At 40.6% G+C, this 16,114-nt stretch overlaps 1 protein-coding gene across 2 annotated transcripts in view; it reads left to right on the top strand.

Annotated features, from left to right (window-relative positions):
• The window catches only part of HSD17B12 (hydroxysteroid 17-beta dehydrogenase 12), a 178,166-nt gene that overhangs the window by 48,837 nt on the left and 113,215 nt on the right, over positions 1 to 16,114 (top strand). For both annotated transcript variants that reach the window (XM_055423868.2, XM_088843264.1), the window contains exon 2: positions 15,617 to 15,663. In XM_055423868.2, the coding sequence (XP_055279843.1) occupies positions 15,617 to 15,663 (47 nt within the window). The remainder of the gene's footprint in view (positions 1 to 15,616; positions 15,664 to 16,114) is intronic.

Below are 16,114 nucleotides of genomic sequence, written 5' to 3' on the forward strand. Positions count from 1 at the left end.
ACATGAACACTGGAAAAGCCATAGCTTTGATTATATGGACTTTTGTTGGCAAAGTGATGTCTCTGCTTTTTAATGTGCTCTCTAGATTTGTCATAGCTTTTCTTCCAAGGAGCAAGTGTCTTTTAATTTCATGGCTGTAGTCACCATCCACAGTGATTTTGGAGCCCAAGAAAATAAAGTCTGTCATTGCTTCCACTTCTTCTCCATCTTTTTGCCATGAAGTGATGGGACCAGATGCCATGATCTTAGTTTTTTGAATGTTGTGTTTTAAGCCAGCTGTAGCCACCACTTTTGAATTGGCTGGATAAAGGGCAGAAAGGAGCCTCTCCCTGCTGAGTCACTCCTTTAGCGCAGCCTTTCTCAAAGTCCCTCACAACACTGCTTGCATTTTATTTCCTGAATTTAGTCACGTGGCTGCATCTAGCTGCTGGGGAGGTTGTATTCCAGGCCACGATTGCTACCAAGAAGGAAAAGAAGGATGGGTACTGAGGAAGACAGTTTGCAGACTCTGGCCCCTATGTGTATATAATGTAGGAAGGATGGGTCCCCAGGGTTGTTTCTGCATATTTCATCTTCTTTTGGTGTGGCTGTATTTAATTTTTTTTGTTTTAAGAAAGCACCAAAAGCGAGCAGTACTTCTAATGTGGGTGCTTTGGAAGCAGGCCATTGTTTCATTTGGTTTTCATTGCAGAGTGGTAAAAGTATCAGGGTGATGGTGCTGAGGTGGTGTTTCCCAGAAGACCAAACAAGAGATGATCTTAGGTACTGCATTGATGAATACTTTAAAATTTTAATAGTTTTCTGTATACATATTTTATACTAATATTCTATTTATATTAATTGAAACTGGTGGTCTTTTACCAAATCAAGTAATCAAATAGGAATTCCATTTTCTATTAAATTTAATTTTTAAAAAATCAGTTTTAAGAAAGCATTAAGTAACCTTAGGAAACACTGATGTAAGTAATGCTACACTGATACTTCAGAAACTAGAATAGGTGGAGAATTTGTTGGATCAGTTTACACCATCTTTCTATTCCTGGTAGGAAAAGACTTCTTTTTTTGGAAAGGCAATACACGCACATGGTTAAAAAATACTGACAGTAAGAAGGGTAGAAAATAGTAACCTCTTTCCTGTATTTCCCCAATGTCCCAGAACAACTGCCAAAAGACTTTTGATTTAAGATGTGCTTTATTTAGCTTCCTAAAGTGAATGATGAAGAGTTGACTACCCAGACAATATGGAGCATCTAGTGAGACTCACACTATTATTTTATAAAATTTAAAAAAAGATTCAACTTGGGTTAAGGATTTTTTTTCTATCCAACCATGAGCTGCTATCTCTGCTACTACTGTTGCAAGATTTCTTTAGCTTTAAAGCAAAGAATATATCTTTAAAAGCAAAGACAGGACAATCCTTGTCCCCAGCCTCCCTGCCTTAAGTAGACAAATTTAATCTTTTTTTGGCATAAAGTAAACTTTTACAATTGACTTAAGTTTGACAGATGACTTGGTCATGTTTGTACATTATTTCAAGCATGTTACCTATCATGACTTAGAGAACTAAAGAATTTGTCATTTCCTTTGATGGGGAAATTATACTTGATCCCCCATTGCCTGGCCATTGTACATGACTGATTATTATAGGTCTGCAGTGGTGCTTATAGAGATGACTAAGAGAGGCTCTCAGTTTCCAGTTTTATTTTTTGTTTCTTTGTGCCATAAAAATAATTTTTATACTTTTCTATTTTTGCAGAAAAAAATATACTTGTGAGGTAGTGTCTGACGTATGTGTAACTATATAGTGCTGTATTTGGTTCAGAGAATTCTCTGAATATGGGAAAGTGATATTTTTTGTCTATCTAAAAAGATCAAAGGCTGAATTTTTAATACTTATGCAATTTAAAGTCATATCGTTTCTGCTTAATAGTTAAAGCCCTGACCACGAAATGGGTGGTTTATAGAATGCCTAATATCCACAGTGGGTCTTATGCATCATTGTAGCCTCTGTAGTCACACACATAATAGTTTCTAAAAACCGTTAATTTGATTTCAATTTGATAGTTAATAGGAGATGATAGGAAAAAAATGTTCTTGTCAGGAGCATGAAGTCAAATCTTTTTGAGAAGTATGTTTAGTGTCTTATTCTCAACTTAGTCTACTTTAATATGTTTAAGAGGGACCTTGGGGAACTTGCAGTTTTAAAATAGACAAGTAACAGTATTTTCTAGCCTTTTATTTCTTGGAATGTGTAGGAAATTATTTAGGAGAATATATTCTCCTAATAATTAGGAGAGTAAGAAATGGAAAGCACCATTTGGATGAACTGAGGGAACTTCTGAAATCCTTGATTCCCAGTCACAGAGAATAAAGTTGGAAGAGCGACAGCTTACTTCACAGAGCAGATGTCTAAGAGCTCACAGATGGACCACCACTGAGAATAAGCAGGTTTGCTATGGACCCTAGAAAAGCACAGGAATTGAAAAGACAAGGATGAGGAAGGGCACTGAACCAGATGTGCTTGTGAGTCCACAAAACTGGGCATGGAAGAGAGCAGAGGTGATATACCAGACTGAGAGCAGAGGGTAAGTGGTGAGTCCACAGACCAACAGCTGCCCAGCTACTCAGCAGCCAGAAGACTGGAATTTGGGAAATGAAGAGATATCCAAGAGTCCTAGAGAAAATACTGATACTGTTATCTGTGTTTGGAAGAGTCATTTTTGACTCTATGTTGGATCAGTGTTTTTGACTTTAACCTTTTGCTTTTTGTTTCTATTCTTATTATAATCATACATAATGGCCTGCCTCTGGTAACCCTGTCCCTCTGCTTGACTTAAACTGAAGTGTCTTTGTTCAGCTCACAGAGAGACAATCTGACGCAGCCCACCTGTGAATGGCTGCAAAAACAAGAAATTGACACCCTCCCACTGCCCTGCCCCCCACCTCCCACCACTGGCCATTCCAGGAGGTATTGGCAAGATTAATAGCCTTTTTACTTTATTTCCTTACCTCCTCCCACTCTCTATTCAGTAAAAGAATCTGGCATCCAGATCCCACAAGATGGTTATTTTGAGACATTAGCCTGCCATCTTCTCTTAGACGTATTCCTTCCCTCGACACCTCGTCTGTAGACTTTTTGGCCTGTCATATGGCGAGCAGAGCAAGCTTGGACTCAATAACAATACTAACTTGTGGGTCCCCTAAACAAAGAGCTGGTTTGCCCAGTGATTACCCTGTAGTAAGGGCCCCAATATAGTCATCCCACCCATGCACCCTCATTGCCATGTTATTGTCTCCAAGAGGAGACAAACCAAAACAATCAAAAATAGCTTAGCGGAAACAGAATAAAAGAGAAGAAGAAAGTATAAATATATAAACAAAGTCTAATTAATGTCCTCAGAGATAAGATAATGAATGTATAGTAAGAACAAGCTGCTGCTTTAAAAAGAGAGCAATCAGAATAGAGAAGAGCTCTTCAGTATTAAAAAATTGACAACCTAATTTTAAAAGTCAATACAAAATTTGGAAGATAAAAGTTGAAGAGATTGCCAGGAAAATAAATAAGGGAAGTAAAATTAATAAAGAAACTGTTATGTCCAAACTCTGGTTAATGGAAATTCTAGAGGACAATGTGAGGAAGAAATTATCAAATAATTAATGTTTAATACATAAGAAAATTGCCAGAATTGAAGACCATGAACTTAGAGTCCCATCAGTGCCTAGCACCCACCAATGAATGGAGAAGCACCCACTCCAAGTTCTGTTACCATCACAGAGTCCTAAAGATGAAGTAACAATCCTAAAAGCCCCAGTGACAAAAAAGCAGGTCATTTGCAAATTGTAACTAGAATGGGTGAAACATTCTTTTTAAGCAATACTGGTGCAGTGGAGGGTTGTTGTTAATTTTTTTGTTGATAACGATATCCTGTTTCGAATTCTAGTGTAAACTTTAAAAAAATGTACAACCAAAAATTTGAGAATTATGTTTTATTTGGCAGACATACTGAGGGCTTAAGCCCAGGAGACAGCCTCTAAGCTCTGAGTGACTATTCCAAAGAGGTAAGGGAGGAGCCAGGATATATGAGTTTTTGCAATGAAAAACAAATAATCAAAAGATTGCTGTTAATTAAAGAAAAGCAGACTTGTCAAGTTAATGAATTTAGTGCTTTTTCATGTATGGGAAGATGCCAGAGTCTGGGTTTTCTGAAGTCATTCCTTTGATATGCGCCCTAACAGGCCAGTATCCTGATTTTCTCCATCCTGAATCCCCTGAGGGTGTGCAGTTGGGGGCAGCTGCAGTGGCTGATGGCTTGATGACCTCAGCATCCTTTGTTTACTGGCAGGCTGCATTCTTTGTTCATACTAGTTGAACTATTACACATGAAGTTAGAATATACACTATATTTTTAAAGATGAAAAAGATAAAAAAAAAATTGCCTCTTAAACTGTCACATGAAGAGATGTGATAAATAAATTTAAAATTCTGGATGACATCCTAGAACAGAAGGACACTCAGTAACAAGATTGCCTGAAAAAAATATGAACTTTAGTTAATAATAATATATCATTATTGGTTCATTAATTGTGACAAATTTTCCATACTAATGTAAGATGTTAGTAATAAGAAGAACTAGCTTGGAGTTTGAGGAACACTCTGTATTATCTTCACATTTTTTTATTTTTGGATAAGTCATACTTAGCCATCTGATGCAAAGAGCTGGCTCATTGGAAAAGACTCTGATGCTGGGAAAAATAGAAGGCAGGAGGAGAGGGGATGACAGAGGATGAGATGGTTGGATGGCATCACCAACTCAATGGACATGTCTTTGAGCAATCTCTGGGAGATGGTGAAGGACAGGGAAACCTGGCGTGCTGCAGTCCATGGGGTCCCAAAGAGATGGACAGGACCGAGTGACTGAACATCAAAAGCTACTTTAAAATTTAATAATTACTTTTCAAAATGTTTAGAAAATGTATCTAAATGCCTCCTTGTTTGGTAACTTAGATGTGCTCCATAATGAGGGACTGGAACAAGATCTAAAAATACAAGAGCTTCAACCCCAGAGAGAGAGTCCGAGAGAATTCCCAAGATTAGGTTCTAGAGCCATAGCTGTGCCCACAGAGTGTCTATTCCAGGTTGGATTAGGATGAAAGTTGGAGTGCTCTGTGAAGGTGATCTTTAAGGGAAAGAAAACAAACAAAAAAAGAAGCATGGAACAAACTGATGGGGTTGATTGTGTGGAAAATTATACTGAGAGGCCTTTAGAGGCTGGGGGAACATTTAAAAGGAAAACTATGCAAATGCAAGAAAAAGGCCATTTTAACTCCAGGAAAAGAAAAATGTTGATTAGGAAAGAAAATGTAATTCTGCTATGCAGTTTGGTTCACTAGTGGATGATATATTTTTCTAGCCACAGTAATCGTTGAATAATAAAGGATTTGACAGACTTTGTTCCTGCTCTCTGATAGGGAGTATCTAAATCCTTGGAGTTTCCCAAGTGATAGGGGTGTCTTTGTTATTCATGGTCGGCTCTGATAATGTATGCTAGTGAGATTGCTCATGGTGGGGCTGTATGGAGAGCTTCAAGATGGGGGCTGGTCCTGCTGGAAATACCAACCTCGGGATTAGAAGATTGGCACCTTGAGCCGTGGGATACCAGCTGAACCTTCCAACCTCTACGGAGGGATGAGGAGGTTTGAGTCTGAGTTCAGTCCCGTTGCCGATGATTGAATCAACCACACCTTTGTAATGAGACCCAGTGAGAACTCCATATTCCCATGATGCTCTGTTCTCCTCAAGGAAAAATAGCCACTCCTATGGATTTATTCTCCATTCATACTGGATCACACTTGGAGAAGGAAATGTGGCCCAGAAGGAAACGCTGGCTCACACTCCAGTATTGTTGCCTGGAAAATCCCATGGACAGAGGGACTGGTGGACTACAGTCCATAGGGTCACAAAGAGTCCGACACGACTGAAGTGACTTAGCACTGGGTCACAAGCTAGTACATTGGCTATTTTACTTGCTTTAAAAAATATATCAATATTTCTAAAAGTCTGTGTAGTAGGGCTTGATTTCCTTCATCTATCAAAAGCAGCTGTGTTGTGTAAAAGTCTCAGAGGCAGTGCTGCTGTGTAAAATGATGATTTAAGTAACATTAAGCCCTTCTTCATGGGAAATAGATGGGGAAACAGTGGAGACAGTGTCAGACTTTATTTTTTTGGGCTCCAAAATCACTGCAGATGCTGATTGCAGCCATGAAATTAAAGTACGCTTACTCCTTGGAAGGAAAGTTATGACCAACCTTGATAGTATATTAAAAAGCAGAGACATTACTTTGCCAACAAAGGTCCGTCTAGTCAAGGCTATTGTTTTTCCCGTGGTCATGTATGGATGTGAGAGTTGGACTGTGAAGAAAGCTGATCGCCGAAGAATTGATGCTTTTGAACTGTGGTGTTGGAGAAGACTCTTGAGAGTCCCTTATACCGCAAGGAGATCCAACCAGTCCATTCTAAAGATCAGTTGGGTGTTCATTGGAAGGACTGATGCTAAAGCTGAAACTCCAATACTTTGGCCACCTCATGCGACAAGTTGACTCACTGGAAAAGACTCTGATGCTGGGAAAGGTTGGGGGCGGGAGGAGACGGGGACGACAGAGAATGAGATGGCTGGATGGCATCACCAACTCTGTGGACATGAGTTTGAGTGAACTGTGGGAGTTGGTGATGGACAGGGAGGCCTGGTGTGCTGTGATTCATGGGGTCGCGGAGAGTCGGACACGACTGAGCGACTGAACTGAATTGAACTGAAGCCCTTCTTACCCACTCCAGTACTCTTGCCTGGAAAATGCCATGGACGGAGAAGCCTGGTAGGCTGCAGTCCATGGGGTTGCTAAGAGTTGGACACAACTTCACTTTCACTTTTCACTTTCATGCATTGGAGAAGGAAATGGCAACCCACTCCAGTGTTCCTGCCTGGAGAATCCCGGGGATGGCAGAGCCTGGTGGGCTGCTGTCTACGGGGTTGCACAGAGTCGGACATGACTGAAGCGACTTAGCAGCAGCAGCAGCAGCAAGCCCTTCTTGCAAAAATCGTCTTGCAGCTCTTAGTGAGTGAACACACTGATGTGCTGGGGTGGGGCTGGAGGAGTGGCCTCCCCTTATTCAGAGAGGTCCTAGAAGCTCTACCTTGGGGACCCTCCTACACCTTGCCCTCTGTGGCTGTTCACTTGGTTGGTCCTGATTTGTATCCTTCATTATAAAGCTGTAATCATGAATTGTCTAAATTATCCTGAGTTCTGTGAGTCATTCTAGTGAATTCTTGAACCTGAGAAATTTTGAGAACCTGCACGTTGCAACCAACTAGTCACAAGTGTGGGTGGCCTAGGGATGCCTGAACTTGTGGCTGGTGCCTGCCTCGTGGCCAGTTTCACTATCTTTAACCTGTAGGATTTGCACTCACTCTGGGTTAATATCAGAATTGAGTTACAGTATTATAATAATGTAATGACTAACTGTTGGCAGAATCTTGTGACATAACTTCACGGGAAGGTTGGGGAAATTTAAAGGGGGTGAAGATTCTCTTCAACCCTAATGAGTCAAGTAATATAAAAATAAATGAATCAGGGAATTAGAGTATAACAAGATTTAGAACATGTAAAGACAAGGAGATGCAATTAAAAGCAGTGAAATTTGTTGTTTCTGGGGATAGAGTAGGAAGGTGCAGAAGGATACAGATAAAATCCCACTTTTTTTTTTTTTTTTTGTCTAAACCTCTTGAAACTGTTTTCTTTTTCAAGCTAAGTTACGTATTTCTTAGATTTAAGTAAAATCATTTTAAAAAGAAGGGAGCCTGACTTGTAGGCCCTCAGTAGTTAAGTGAGTAAGCAAAGGAAGCAGGGTAGGGCAGAGGGAGAAGTCAAACTGATGCTAGAGTTACGCTAGATCCCATGGGATCTATGTGGGATGGCCCATCAGAGATCTGGATCTTTGTGTGGACCGGTCATTAGGCATGTATTACCCAGAGGAGGGCTGTAACCTTGGGCGAGGCAGCTCCCTTTGACTGAGGATCATTCCTGGGAGATGCTCTCTTGTGCGCTGAGAGCAGATAACACTCCTGGTGAGAGGATTGCCTGAAGACCTCTGTACTGGAAGCGAGGATGTGGTTGGTACTCTTAACGGTGCCCAATGCCCACTACAAACTCCAGAAACTGTAGAGTCTGATAAAGTTTTGATACCCATCAGACAAATTTTATAATCTCTAATCCTGGTATATTCCAGGCTTCGCAGGACTATTTTTGAAGTATGGTATGCTAGAGCCTGCGGGCCAGTGCAGGAGACTTAAGAGACATGGATTTGATCCCTGGGTTGGGAAGATCCCATGGAGAAGGGAATGTCAACCCATTCCAGTATTCTTGCCTGGAGAATTCCATGGACAGAGGAGTCTGGTGGGCTTCCGTCCATGAGGTCACAAAGAGCTGGGCATGACTGAAGTGATTTACCAGCATGTATGGTTGAGGTCAGCCTGGAGTTGGCAGTTTTCATATACACACAAATACACACACACCAGAGTCATCTGTATGCTTTTGAAATATATATATTACAGCCAGAAATTCTAGATGCATTCAGTTCAGTTCAGTTCAGTCGCTCAGTCGTGTCCGACTCTCCGCAACCCCATGAATGCATTAGTTGGGGTGAATTTATTGTAGTTTAATTATTGAGCTTTTTCATATTAAGGGATTTAAAAATACCTAATCTGAGAAAGTCGGATGTTGCCATTGATTCAGTGCTGTAATCACATATAGGATTTGGTTGCTCCACAATTGTTGAGCATAAACAGAATAATCTAGGTACCAAAGGCTCTGAGGAGACAGGTTGAGTGGCAGACAGATTAGGAGAGTATAAGGTATTGTACTTGTATCATGAAGAACTTTGAGAAACCAGGTTCTCAGGGAAATCGTCTAAGTTGTGTTTTGTAGTTTGTAAGAGCAACTAAATGTGAGCATCATTCATGCATTCAGCAAATGTCTACTGAGCACCTCGTTTGTGCACCTCACATAGCAAGGAGCCTAGAATCCAGTAGAAGAATTAAGACGTGTAAGGAAATGCATTTCAAAGTAGAGAGTGGTAAGTGCTGTAAGAGAAGTGCATGTAAAGATGTGGAAGAAAGAAAGGATTCGTTTGACGTGATCTGAACAGGGGAGTTAGCTGGTGGAGTCTGAACAAGCTATGAAGAAAGAGGCATGGAGATGAGGTTCTGGGGATCTGGGAGAGAGCAGAAAAGTTTATCAGAGAGAAAAGGAAAAGGAGAGAATTGGAAACAATTAGAAAATGTTTATCCTTCTTGTGTGAAACGTTAGTGCATCAGTGACAGGAATACAGTGTAAAATTTGGGTCCCCATACTTCCAAAATACTCAGGAGATGAAAAGTTACAGAAATGTGCAACAGAGTTGATAATGAGTTTGGAGGAACTTTCATATGATACTTAATTTCCTATAGGTGGATTCCACTACAAATGTTTAAATGCATGAGTTAATAATGTTTCTTGTAAGAAAAATCACAATCATAAAAACACATGAGTTACCTTTGAAAGGCATCGGAGAACCAATTTATTTTGAAAACTGGTAAGTAAAGGAAAAGAATCCAACATTTATCTTGTGCTCCTGTGCAAACTCTGTATCATTTGTAATCAAGTAAGGAGTTGTTTCTCTATGGAAATATTCCAGCTAATAAATTAAGATGGGATGACAGGATTCAAGTATCAGTTGAGTTCAGTTCAGTCGCTCAGTTGTGACTGACTCATTGCAACCCCATGGACTGCAGCATGCCAGGCTTCTCTGTCCATCACCCTGTCCAACTCCTGAACCCTCCTGAAACTCATCTCCATCAAGTCGGTATTGCCATCCAACCATTTCATCCTCTGTTGTCCCCTTCTCCTCCTGTCTTCAATCTTTCCCAGCATCAGGGTCTTTAGTCGAGTCAGTTCTTCATATCAGGTGGCCAAAGTATTGGCATTTCAGCTTCAGCATCAGTCCTTCCAGTGAATATTCATGGACTGATTTTCTTTAGATTTGACTGGTTTAATATCCTTACAGTCCAAGGGACTCTCAAGTCTTCTCCAACACTACAGCTCAAAAGCATTAATTATTCAGCACTCAGCTTTCTTTACAGTTCAACTCTCACATCCATACATGACTACTGGAAAACACATATCTTTGACTAGACAGACCTTTGTTGGCAAAGTAACGTCTCTGCTTTTTAATATGCTGTCTAGGTTGGTCATCGGAGAAGGCAATGGCAAGCCACTCCAGTACTCTTGCCTAGAAAATCCCATGGACGGAGGAGCCTGGTAGACTGCAGTCCGTGGGGTCGCTAAGGGTCAGACACGACTGAGCGACTTTACTTTCACTTTTCACTTTCACACATTGGAGAAGGAAATGGCAACCCACTCCAGTGTTCTTGCCTGGAGAATCCCAGGGAAGGGGGAGCCTGGTGGGCTTCCGTCTATGGGGTCACACAGAGTCGGACACGACTGAAGTGACTTAGCAGCAGCAGCAGGTTGGTCATGGCTTTTCTTCCAAGGAGTAAGCGTCTTTTAATTTCATGGCTGCAGTCACCATCTGCAGTGATTTTGCAGCCCCCCAAAATAAAGTCTCTCACTGTTGCCATTGTTTCCCCATCTGTTTGCCATGAAGTGATGGGACCAGATGCCATGATCTTAGTTTTTGAATGTTGAGTTTTAAGCCAACTTTTCCACTCTCCTCTTTCACTTTCATCAAGAGGCTCTTTAGTTCTTCTTTGCTTTCTGCCATAAGGGTGGTGTCATCTGCGTATCTGAGGTTATTGATATTTCTCCCAGCAATCTTGATTCCTGCTTGTGGTTCATCCAGCGCAGCGTTTCTCATGATGTACCCTGCATATAAGTTAAATAATCAGGGTGACAATATACAGCCTTGACCTACTCCTTTTCCTGTTTGGAACCAGTCTATTGTTCCATGTCCAGTTCTAACTATTGCTTCTTGACCTGCATATAGATTTCCCAGGAGGCAGGTCAGGTGGTCTGGTATTCCCATCTCTTGAAGAATTTTCCACAGTTTGTTATGATCCACACAGTCAAAGGCTTTGGCATAGTCAATAAAGCAGAAGTAGATGTTTTTCCTGGAACTCTCTTGCTTTTTTGATGATCCAGTGGATGTTGGCAATTTGATCTCTGGTTCCTCTGCCTTTTCTAAATCCAGCTTGAACATCTGGAAGGTCATGGTTCACGTATTGTTGAACCCTGGCTTGGAGAATTTTGAGCATTATTTTGCTAGCATGTGAGATAGTGCAGTTGTGTGGTAGTTTGAGCATTCTTTGGCATTGCCTTTCTTTGGGATTGGAATGAAAACTGAACTCTTCCAGTCCTGTGGCCACTGCTGAGTTTTCCAAATTTGCTGGCATATTGAGTGCAGCACTTTCACAGCATCATCTTTTAGATTTGAAATAGCTCAACTGGAATTCATCACCTCCACTATCTTTGTTTGTAAGATGCTTCCTAAGGCCCAGGATGTCATTCCAGGATTGTCTGGCTCTAGGTGTGTGATCACACCATCGTGGTTATCTGGGTCGTGAAGATCTTTTTTGTATAGTTTTTCTGTGTATTGTTTCCACCTCTTCTTCATATCTCCTGCTTCTGTTAGGTCCTTACCATTTCTGTCCTTTATTGTGCCCATCTTTGCATGAGATGTTCTCTTGGTATCTCTAATTTTCTTGAATAGATCTTTAGTCTTTCCCATTCTATTGTTTTCCTTTATTTCTTTGCATTGATCACTGAGGAAGGCTTTCTTATCTCTCCTTGCTGTTGTTTGGAAGTCTGCATTCAAATGGGTATATCTTTCCTTTTCTCCTTTGCCTTTAGCTTCTCTTCTTTTCTCGGCTATTTGTAAGGCCTCCTCAGACAACCATTTTGCCTTTTTGCATTCTTTTTCTTGAGGATGGTCTTGATCACTGCTTCCTGTACAATGTCACAAACCTCCGTCCATAGTTCTTCAGGCAATCTATCAGATCTAATCCCTTGAATCTATTTTTCACTTCCACTGTATAATCATAAGGGATTTGATTTAGGTCATACCCGGTGGTTTTCCCTACTTTTTTCAATTTAAGTCTGAATTTGGCAATAAGGAGTTCATGATCTGAGCCAAAGTCAGCTCCTGGTCTTGTTTTTGCTGACTGTATAGAGCTTCTCCATCTTTGGCTGCAAAGAGTATAATCAATCTGGTTTCGGTATTGACCATCTGGTGATGTCCATGTATAGGGTCTTCTCTTATGTTGGTAGAGGGTGTTTGCCATGACCTGTGCACTCTCTGACAAAACTCTGTTAGCCTTTGCCCTGCTTCCTTTCATACTCAAAGGCCAAATTTGCCTGTTACTCTTGACTTCCTACTTTTTCATTCCAGTCCCCTGTAATGAAAAGGACATCTTTTTTGGGTGTTAGTTCTGGAAGGTCTTGTAGGGCTTCATACAACCGTTCAACTTCAGCTTCTTCAACATTACTGCTCGGGGCATAGACTTGGATTACTGTGTTTTGAATGGTTTGCCTTGGAAACAAATAGAGATCATTCTGTCGTTTTTGAGACTCTTTTGTTGACTGTGGTGGCTACTCCATTTCTTCCAGGGGATTCTTGCCCACAGTAATAGATATAATGGTCATCCGAGTTAGATTCACCCATTCCAGTCCATTTTAGTTCACTGATTCCTAAAGTGTCAGTATTCACTCTTGCCATATCCTGTTTGACCACTTTCAATTTGCCTTGATTCATGGACCTGACATTCCAGGTTCCTATGCAGTATTGCTCTTTACAGCATTGGACCCTGCTCCCATCACCAGTCACATCCACAGCTGTGTGTTGTTTTTGCTTTGGCTCCGTTTCTTCATTCTTTCTGGAGTTATTTCTCCACTGATCTCCAGTAGCATATCGGGCACCTACCAACCTGGGGAGTTCATCTTTCAGTGTACTATCTTTTTGCCTTTTCCTACTGTTCATGGGGTTCCCACGGCAAGAGTACTGAAGTGGTTTCCATTCCCTTCTCCAGTGGACCACATTCTGTCAGACCTCTCCACCATGACCCATCCGTCTTGGGGGCCCTACATGGCATGGCTCATAGTTTCATTGAGTTAGACAAGGCTGTGGTCCGTGTGATCAGTTTGTTTAGTTTTCTGTGATTGTGGTTTTCATTCTGTCTGCCCTCTGATGGAGAAGGACAAGAGGCTTATGAAGTATCACCATTTTGCAGTCTCTAATGAAATAATGTATCTCAGTGGTGAATGTCAATGGCTGCTGATATAACAAAAAGCAAAATTAGGAAACATATGCCTCCTGAGAGAAGTACGTACTATTGCTTATAAAGTATTCTTACCCAAAAAATTAAACCTGAATTTGATCACCTAACTATTAGTGGACAGAAGAACATGTTAAATGACATCAGGAGGATGCAATCAGCCAGTGACAGGCTGGTTAAGTTAAATGTACGATCTAATATATTCAACAAATGCCAGAGAGGGGAGAAGGAGGGAGGCAGAGGGAGAAAAAGAGAAGCCAATAGAGCAGATAGAAAATGGCAACCTACTCCAGTGTTCTTGCCTGGAGAATCCCATGGACGGAGGAGCCTGGTGGGCTACAGTCCATGGAGTTGCGAAGGGCTGGACATGACTGAGCTGCTAAGCTGGGGAGAGGCAGAGATGGAGACAGACATAGATATGATTTCACAACCTGTTTTATTATTTCATATTCTGTTATGATTATGAACGATATGACTAGGAAGAATTTAGATATGTGTGCCTTATTTCTGAATAGTAAAAGTAGGGAAAGTGTTAGTTGCTCAGTCATGTCCAACTCTGTGGCGCTGTGGACTGTAGACCACCAGGCTCCTCTGTCCATGGAATTCTTCAGGCAAGAATACTGGAGTGGGTAACCATTGCCTTCTCCAGGGGATCTTCCTGACCCCGGGATTAAGATCCAGGTCTCCTACACTGCAGGCAGATTCTTTACCATCTGAGCCACAGGGAAGCCCATTTTGGGATGCTATTCAAAAGCATGCTATGAATTTGTTGACAAGCATGACTCCAGTATTTTAGAGGCAAGATACCATGGTGCGGTCTGGCCCATTATTGTTGTCAAATGTTTATGCTACATAAGGTTTTAGAGCTTTAAAGAGAAATGTGCTTTCTCATAGAAGAAATAGATATTATTTGATTTCTACTACCTATATATATATTAAAGTTTTTAAATGTATAATAGGTATAGTGTGTACTTAATTGTACAGCTCCATGCATTTTTACATACACACATACACATCAAGATATAGAATATTTCCTACATCCTGAAGATTCCCTTAATGCCTTTTCCCTGTCATCTACCCCATTACCCAGGAGTAGCCAATATTCTAACTTCTATCGTTATAGATTAGTTTTTCCCTTTTTGAAATTGGATAAATAGAATCAAAACAGCTTGCACACTTTTATTTCAGGCTTTTTTGGCTCAGTATAATGTCTGAGAGATCTGTTCATCTTTTGCATGTATATTAATAGTTCCTTTATTAAAAAATTGCTATTTAGTATTCTGTTGTGTGCTGCTGCTGCTAAGTCACTTCAGTCGTGTCCGACTCTGTGTGACCCCCATAGACGGCAGCCCACCAGGCTCCCCTGTCCCTGGGATTCTCCAGGCAAGAACACTGGAGTGGGTTGCCATTTCCTTCTCCAATGTGTGAAAGTGAAAAGTGAAAGTGAAGTCACTCAGTCATGTCTGACTCATAGCGACCCCATGGACTGCAGCCTACCAGGATCCTCTGTCCATGGGATTTTCTAGGCAAGAGTGCTGGAGTGGCTTGCCATTGCCTTCTCCGAGATTCTGTTGTGTAAATATATCTTAATTTATTTACTCATTCTCTTGTAGTTTAATATTTGGACAACTGTGAATAAATAAAGCTACAGTGAACATTATTTTGATAGACATGATGTTTTATTACCTCTTGGGAATTGTTAGGTCATAGGTAGGCACGTTTATTTCTGGACATAAAGCAAAGTCATTTTTCCAAAATGATTATGTCAATTTATAGTGCCACCAGCATTGATTGAGAGTTCTAGCTGCTTCACATCCTTGTCAGCCCTTGGAAGTGCAGTTTTTTTATTTTTAGCTTTGGGCTGGGTATTCATTCCTAATATTGAACCATTGGTAATTGCTTCATCTTTTACATCAAAGTATAGTTGACCCATCAGCAGCATGGTCGGTTAGGGTCACGGACGCTGCTCCTCCATGCAGTTGAAAATCCAGGTGTAACCTGACAGTTGGCTCTCAGTACCTCGAGATTTTGCTTCTGAGGTTTCATATCTGTGGATTCAACCAACCTTGGATCATGCAGTACTGTACTGTGTATTTATTGGAAAAAAATCCGCATATACATGGACCCTTGGTGTTCAAAGTCATGTTGTTCAAGAATCAGGTGTATCACACAAGCCCTCTTGTGTCTAATTGGTGGGTCTTAACTATGATCGACTGAACTGAACTGAACTGAACTGAACTATGATCAGTTCTATATCCTGATTCTGAAACTAAATTGTTACTTTTTTCTTTTCTCAGTTGTCACTGGTGGTACTGATGGAATTGGAAAATCATATGCAGAAGAGGTAAGTAATTTTCAAGACTTTTCTTTTTGGTATAAAAATATAAGAACAAATATAGAATGCTCTCTTACAGTAATTTTGATTTTGAAGTTACAAGCACCAGTAGAGCATTATACAGTATAATAGAGGTACTTTGTTTCTACCTTGTTAGCAATACTATGCTTAAACACAACTTTAAAACAAGTTTTGGGGCATATGTGTGTAAAACGTTCTGTGGGGGTAAGTTGGAATTGTGAACATTTTAGTGTAATTTTATTTTGTATTGTGTAACTATGGACCATTCTCAGTCTTCAAAGTTAATTGCTTTGGATTATTTTCCAAAAGGTAGATAAATTATTAGAGAGCGATTAAATCTGCAGACTAGCCCATGTATCGTTTTCACAAGAAGGATTATGACTGACAGATATTGACAGACACCCTCAGAGGATTTCAGTTGTCTGTAATGTAAGTGAAG

Source organism: Moschus berezovskii, chromosome 14 (assembly GCF_049115385.1).
Source record: "Moschus berezovskii isolate FMDL1 chromosome 14, NW_MosBer_1.0, whole genome shotgun sequence".
Lineage (NCBI taxonomy): Eukaryota > Metazoa > Chordata > Mammalia > Artiodactyla > Moschidae > Moschus > Moschus berezovskii.